General features: G+C 44.2%; 1 protein-coding gene across 1 annotated transcript; it reads right to left on the bottom strand.

Annotated features, from left to right (window-relative positions):
* Nucleotides 1–402: 402 nt before the first annotated feature.
* LOC112345389 (DELLA protein RGL1-like) lies at nt 403–3,313 on the bottom strand. Its single transcript, XM_024672063.1, has one exon. It carries the CDS (start codon nt 2,806–2,808, stop codon nt 853–855), a length of 1,956 nt encoding a protein of 651 aa, XP_024527831.1. The 5' UTR covers nt 2,809–3,313; the 3' UTR covers nt 403–852.
* Between the last annotated feature and the right edge of the window lie 4,791 nt (nt 3,314–8,104).

Raw genomic sequence — 8,104 nt, forward strand, 5'->3', positions numbered from 1 at the left:
AACAAGGTCTGAGTAGCGTGTATAGCTGTAGTGACTTGGTTTTCGAGGAGAGGTTCGCAGAATTTTTGGAAAAGTCCAAGTCGCCCGAGAGCAACACCAGGGATTGTAAGCAGCAAGGAGCCATGTGAAGCTTTGCGAGCGGGCACACGCCATCAACGTCAAGGTCCAAGCACAGCATCTTCAATCCTCGTTTATTACGCTCTCATTCAAACGCTGACATTTGTTTTCGCTTGCATTTGTCTAATGCTTTCTTCCAGGGCCCGTGGCAGGAAATTAAGACAGCTTTGCGTTGTTGCTGTCGTCGCCGGCCCTTGCTGCTGTCAGGGAACATGAAACGGATCTTCGAGCCACTGCTGTTAAAGTCGGCAGCTACAGCGTTGCTGTTGCTGCTCGGAGCCAGAGTAGCCAGGATCGATGATCTTATTTTAGCGGCGAGTGAATTATATAGAGTTTACAACAGCAACAGGTACACTATATTTCTTCGCTCTTCTCCTTAGCCGCTCACTGACTGACCCGTTTTCTTTTCCTGATTTCAACTCTCAACCAGGTGTCCGATCCATTGACTGCCGACATGTGTCACACAGCAACCTGTAGCAAAAAACCGGATCGAGCCATTTAACTTCGACGGATTACTTTTTCGGACAGACTCAAGCCTCCCTCAGAGCTAGCAGCCAGGCACAGCACCATATACAGGGAAAGCATCCACAGCCCAGTGCGCAGCAGCAGCAACTCCTGCTAGAGATAATATCGAGATACTATTAAGGCGCCGACAAAGCCTTGCCCGAGATGTTGGAGAGTCCGACAACGACACCACCGAAGAAGAACAGTGGCCCGAAATTCCGGGCGTCGGCTTTAGCAGCACTCCCAGGCCGACGCAGCGACCAGGGGCCGACTGTGCCACCCAAGCGTGAGGCAGCCATCTTTCTCCTCCACCCGGTATCCGTCCCCCGAGAAGAGCGTGAGCAGCATGTTGGCCTGCTTGAACGCGTTGGAGCCGAGATACAGCGGCTGGAAGCCCGACCTCGCCATCCGGATCCGCCACTGCGTCAGCGTCTCATGCCGCTCGGTCCGCGCGGCACCCTCGCAGGCAACGATGTTACCAATCTCCTGTCCCAGGTACGTCTCGGCTACCATCTGTTCCACACTCCCGGGAGCTAAGTTGCAGGCCTCGAGCGAGTCGAACATGGTGGAGTAGTAGTGGAGTGCCGCCATGAAGCGCTCCATGAACACCGGACTGTTGTGATCGGCGTCCTGCTCCACCAGCGTCACGATCTTCGGCTTCAAGTTACGTACCAGCCGGAGAACCTCGTCGATAGGACTGGACCGACGGCCTCCGCCACCATTGCCGCCAGCCGCCGGATTCCCCCCATCCGACGGCTCCTCGACGAGCGCCTTGTGCATCTGGAACACCGAGTTGACGGCCACAGCCTCGCCGCGACGCACGGTAAGCATCCAGGGCTGGACGTCGTTGAGCCGCGCGGCAACCACGCCGTGGAACGCAAAGTCGACGTTGACAGAGTCGGCGAGCTGCGCGAGCTTGAGACCGATCTCATGGAGGAGGTCGTGGCGGTGGGGCTGCGGCGGGCCGATGCCGGTGAGGCGGAGCGTTGGCGGACCGCCGGGGCGGAGGGCCAGCGCCTGGATGAGAGCCGGCCACTGGAGGCCATACTGGAGGTCCAAGTCCACGACGTGGACGCTCTTGTGGCCCTCGAGCGCTTCCAGGATGGCCTGGTTGGCGGTGAAGTGCGCGAACTTGAGGTACGGACACGTCTCGTAGAAGTGGAAATGTAGGATCTCATCCATGGCGCCGTTGTTGGTGTTTCCAGGATCGCTGCTCTCTTCTTTGAATTGCTGCTGGCGCTGCTGCTGCTGCTGAGACTGGTGGTGATGATACTGGCGATCTCCGCCACCACCAACACCGCCGCCACCATTGTAGCAGCTGTTTTGGATCCTCCTCGAGAGGGCCTCCACGAACTGGGTGGCGACGCGAGCCATGGCGCTGCTGCTGCTGCTGGGGTGCGCGACGAGCATCCGGAGCTGCGCCACCATGTCGCCGGCGGCGGCGAGGTCCCCGCGCTGGACGGCGTTTGCGCAGGCGAGCAGGAGGTGGACGAGGCGGACACCGCTCAATTCGTCGCTCTCCTGGATGGTGGGCATGGCGGCGGCTGACGCCATACCGCCGGCGGCATGTGGCGGTATGCCGTGGGGTGACGTCGATGAGGAAGAGCCTGATGCCGGCCTCGGTGTGGTGGAAGCAGCAATTTGCGAGTGAGATGCTACTACTCCTACCTCGTTCTTGCTAAGATCCATCTGGTCGGCGTAGAGCACGTTTGGATTGAAGGCGGCGCCGTAGCCTTGCTGCTGGTGGGAGGAGAATGGCGGCGGGGGCGGCGGTATACCGCCGAAATCCAGCTGCTGCTGTTGCTGCTGATGAGTGATCGTGGTGACCACCGATTCCATATCGGAGGACGAGGTAGCGGTGGGCTGCTGCGGAACGAGCTCGTCCAGCATGCCCTCGATCCAGCTGACCAGATCCGACGGGTTGTAGTGGACGGTGTCTTGTGCCAGGATGTCCGCGGGCGCCGCCGCCCCTAGCAGGCTGTCGAGCTCCTCGATCCGCTGCGCGACGTGGGTTAGATCGCTGGCCCGCACATTATAGCCGGCGTGCGCGAGCAGCTCGTCCATTCCCATCGCCGATTCCTCCTCCTTCCACTGCATCATCGGCTGGAAATCGCCGCCCTGCGCTCCTACCGGGATCATCCGGCTCTTCCTTTCGTAGACCGCCTCGAGCATATCCATATCCTCCATTCTCTCGCTCGCTCCTGCTATGATCGAGAGTTTTTCTCTATCTGGGTCGATTCAAACCCGGGGTGTGAGGCGCGGTGCTGGATCAGAGGCCAATTGGGTGCTGGAATTCGCGGAGGGATTTCGTCTCCTCTGCGCCGATGAAGACCGAGTGGCGCGCGATGGTAGCGGAAAGCAAGAGGACAGAGAAGAAGAAGAAGGGATGGGAGAGTGGGAATGAGCGGTGGTGGAGATGGTAGTGCCGTGGTGGCTCCGTCGCCCTCCTCCTCCTCGGCGCCTCTGAGCGATCGCCTTGGATCATCCCCTCAACCTAGGTGTCTGCGACACGCATTTTACCCGCGCAATGGGGTCGGGCTGGGAGAAAATTTGGAAAGTAAAACACGTCCTTCCACGGGGGAGTGTTTGGGCATCCAGTAAAAAATTTGGCCCAACTGGCATAGGCATCCGCAACAGTGGCCGTGAAGGCGATGGCCGCCACCAAAAAATAAGATTAACAAGACATTTTAGTGTTAAATCGTTTGTTTGGTTTTGCGGCCTTGTGAATAGTCTTGATTCCGCGAACGAGGATTGCCAAAGATGCTTGTTAGCATGCATCCAAACCCCATTCTTCTGGATCGAAAGCATATAAAATTTCACGATCAGGCAAGTTGATCGACTACAGTTTTACTGTTGTAAGGTTCTCCCGGCCGAAGATTTAGCAATCGCTTCGGCCACGATGTTTGAGCCGCAGCCGTACGACTCGGACATCGCCCGTCCCTTACCCGTCTACACGTCGTTATTGATACGTGGCGCCCTGCTGTGCATCAGAAGCCATTAAATGCGCGGTGAGGACCATAGTGTCCGTACTACTCCGGGAAAATCAATCGGTGATGTCACCCGTAAAAATGCCGCTGACATCGAATAACTGCTTAGGGTTAAGTAGTCATTTGCACTGAACTGATGATACGCATGCTATCGGGTTGCTGGAGCCTCGTTGTCAATGGGGGCAATGGTCAAGATTTAGGCTCCAGTGTGGGGCATCCCTAAAATTCGATACGGCAGGATGGAAGAAGGTTGTCATGAAAACCATACAATATAATCAAGGCCGATAATAAAAAAATTTAGCATACTCTTCTTGCACATGCTGGCCATGCAAAGCTCTGACGACGTTCATGGTAGTACCGTGGCCCATACCGTACTTCTCCTCTAGTCTCTGCGTCGGGAAAAGAAAAGAAGAATGTACGGCATCAAGTGGCACACGGGTGGACCACTGTGATTGGCCCAGGCTTTGAACCAGTCACGGCCACTGGGTCGATGGGCCTTGACTGGCTCATTGGGCGTGGGGCCCCTAGAGCGTTGTACGAACAGACCCAGTTTCCTCCACTCTCTTTTCCGTGGGGGTCCATGGCCACGAGCAGGAGACCTTTAAGCTTTAAAGAAAAATTCGTAAGGTTTGATTTTGTCTCCCAAGCTTGTGTTGCATGTTAACGTAAAGGATAGAGAAGTCTAGAACACCTACTTTAGAATGTGGGATTCACAGACTAAAGAGATCACTGGGTATCAGTATTTTTCTTATGTCCCAGATCTTTGGGAAAATGTGTTGGAAGATCGGTGGCCAGTCTTCAGCAGCAGCCTTTTGGCCAGCCAGCACAAGTCATCCAACTCCAAATTCTTCCAATAATATGAAATAGTTTTTTTTACTTAGGTTTTAAAAATTAGCATTTATTTATAATCTAAATATATTATCAGTTAAGTATATACTTACCTATGAAATAAACACATTCTAAGTTAGCCTGGCAAAGGCAATAAGGGCCCTTTAGGTTACTTCATATCATTCTTCCCTCCTTATGGAGCTATAGCAAGTTCTTAACAATCTAGACTAAATCATGACATTATTCCTTTGAAGTGAAGAAGTAAAGCATGTTTACACTTTGGTGATGTTAAAGTAGACCATCATTCAGCTCCTAGAGATTGATGTTAAGAAAGTTAATTTAGCTAACATTCTTGCTCAAATGTTGGTGAAAACATGTTATAAAACAACTTAGGAGTTGTTAGTTTAGTGGAATAGCTATTCCATAGACAAGGCTATATGGAAAATTGAGGATGACATGAAAAAAATGTTTCTAAATTCATTATAATTTAGATAACAGTCCCAAGGAAGGGGAGAATTGTAGTTATATTGCTATAGTTTGAGCCATTGCTTTATTCATATTCTCTTGTTCCATGACTGTATTGTCATATAAGAAAGTTTTATTGTTTTCTTTCTTTTATGGTTACTTATTATATTATTAATATTTTCATTTACACATCTTTTCTCCATGACCATATGTCTTGGAGAAAAATGAACCACAAAAATATTTTTAAAATATTCTATAACTTAGATGATTTATGGTTGGGAAGTTAGCCTAAGGTTCACTCCTTGTTCATTTCATTAATATCAAAATAACATGTTCTTTGGGAATGTTCTTTTGGGAATGGTGGAGGAGTAGGATATTAATATTGATGAGAAGTGTAGCATCAGTGATAATGGTCATGACAAGGAGAAGGAGACTTTTTGATAATATCATCTTGAGGCAAGGATGTTATATTATTGAGGTTCAAAGTGACATCAAGGATGTAAAGGATTCTATCAATCTCATTAAGGATTTTCTACTTCACATGGATGTTTAAAGTTTGAATCAATCCATTATCTATGATTACCATTAGTACATCAAGCATGCTATAGAATGGAAGTTATCACTAGATGTTTGTAATGGCCAAGAGTTTGATTACTAATTATAGTTCCAGGAATGATGTTAGTTTCAGAACCCTTCTAATGACAAGGTGAAAATTGAATTTTTTTATAATGAAGCTTATAGGCTATCTTTCTTCGTGGTTCAAAGTTAATCCAAAATTGACTTCTTGGAGTGAGTTGATAAAAATTTCCATGCTCTGTTTATTAAGAAGTTTTAAAAAGTTGATCTCATGAACCATTTCCTAAAGATCAGATAAAGGACTTTGCCTTTAGATGCATATACTTACAAGTTTTATGATTTTTGCCTTTAAGTCTCACATGCATCTATAATGAGCTATTAAAGGCGCTAAAAGTGTGGATGTGCAATAAAATGTCAAGAAGGATTTTCTAGCAACATTGGTTGATGCTTTCATTAAGGCTTAGATCCTTTTTGCCAAAACCACTAATCAATTTAGTTCACTCTAATGGTCAACAAAAGGCTTCTTTATTACTAATTAAACAAATAATATCAAGTCAACCACCTTTTGGGCTAAGTCATGTTACCCTCCTCCAATATGAATCTCCCTTTCCCTTACTTGTCAAATTGAACTCCAAACATTTGGTCTATCAAAATTTAGTACCACTCTGTGGTCCTCCCCTTTTGGAGTTGATCTTGCTACTCTAAACTTAAAGTCGAATCTTTTGGTTCTTTATTATTATAATTAGTTATTTTTAGTTGATTTTGGCAATCTAGCTATAGTGGAGTGTGCTGAGAAGTTATCAATTGCCATGGAGACACTAATCAAGTGTTAGCAAAAAATTCTTGCATAGCCAAATTATTCATTTCTATGCATTTGATCTTTCATATACTACTTCATAAACACTTGTAGCACATTTTTTATCTCTTCCAACCCCTCCAATGAAGCTACATATAAAGGATCAACACTTTAATACCACTATTAAGACTTTGATCATCTTGTAGAATTTACTTAGAGAAGAAAAGATATATTGCAAGGAAAGAAGAAAATGAGAAAGAAAAGAGGAAAACCTAAATCAATAATTTATCTTACTTTTATATGTTTTTGCCTATATTATCTCTTTTATAACATATTGAAATTACTCATATGACTCATAACACATGATCACAACAACCAACATTCCGAAACTCAACCAAAATACTGTGATAATAGTTTAATTAATATCACACCATTTCTAGGAAACACTAAAATTGATGAAAGTATTTTTGTATAGAGACAATATTGAAAGTGATACTATAACAAACTCTAAATACTTTCACTTCTACCAGCTTAATCTAATGTTTGATAAGCTTGAAAAAGATTTATTGACTATCCATCACTACTTGAATGTTGTTCAAGTTGAAAAAAATGCCATAAAAAATTGTAAACTTCCAATTGATGAAGTTTACATTGACATCACTATTGTCTAAAATTTAAGAAGAAAGGAATGGAGCCAACAACCTTTAATTGGATTGGATGTTCATATTTATTGGAAGTACATGTGCAACATCTATTGTACAAGTATGAGGAAAAATAAGAATACTATTTCTGAAGTTGATTTGCACCTCCACAATACATATAGAGGTGGTTTTTAATCCATTGTCATTTAACATTGAAAAGACACTATTGAGAAGTGATTAATTTTCATTAAAACTATATGTTAATTGTTCTAAGATTGGGGCCATTGGATAAGGTGAAAATGTTTTGATAACAATGCTCAATTGACATTTTCACAAATAATTATCAATGAATAATAAGATCAATGGCCATTGTGAAAGATGTTGGATTTGAGTGAGAAAGTATAAGATTATTAATATTATCATGAAGGCCAAGATGGAAATGTTTCTTGAGAGATATATTCCATAAAATATTAGTGGCAAGTATTTGGAACTCAAATGTGTAGACAAATGCAAACTTAAAGCTTTCACAGAGTGCTTGTTAAAATGATTTCATAGCTCTCACAAAAACCATATGGTTTGAACAAAATGAAATTAAGTACATATTTTTTCAACCATGTATATGGTTTATATATGCATGTTTTTTCTAAAGCAATAGTTATAAAGCTATAGTTGTCAATATATAGAATATATGGTTCTATGAAACCTATTATGCAACTAGAATTCAACCTATTTTCTATTATAGATAACATATGATTGAGAAACTATAAACTGATATGGTTTTAATTTAGTTATCTCAAGTATTATTATAATAGCAGAATATAGTCTAGTTTTTAATATAGTTAACATTCTAATGTATATATGTAATACAAAATTGGAACACAATATAGATAACATCAATTATTATTTTAAAACTGAAACACAATTTAACTCTATAATATGAATCATATTTTGGTTTATGAGCCAACACGGTGTGGAAGTGTGTTGTTTTCCTTCCAAAACCTAATTTTAACTACATATAAAAGCATTTTTAATTGCAATAGTAATGGTACATATCAACCAATATAGAATCAACTTGGAAATTCATGACAAATTAAATCCTAAGATTGGGGCTATTAAATAAAATATATTTTTTCAATGAAGGAATCAAACAACCATCATTCATGATTGGCTTTGGATTAATCTATCTTATA

This window comes from Selaginella moellendorffii, unplaced genomic scaffold (assembly GCF_000143415.4).
Source record: "Selaginella moellendorffii unplaced genomic scaffold, v1.0 SELMOscaffold_8, whole genome shotgun sequence".
NCBI classification, from domain to species: Eukaryota; Viridiplantae; Streptophyta; class Lycopodiopsida; order Selaginellales; family Selaginellaceae; genus Selaginella; species Selaginella moellendorffii.

Coding starts and splice junctions, on each gene's coding strand:
- LOC112345389 (XM_024672063.1), bottom strand. CDS start 2,808: ATGGAGGATATGGATATGCTCGAGGCGGTCTACGAAAGGAAGAGCCGG.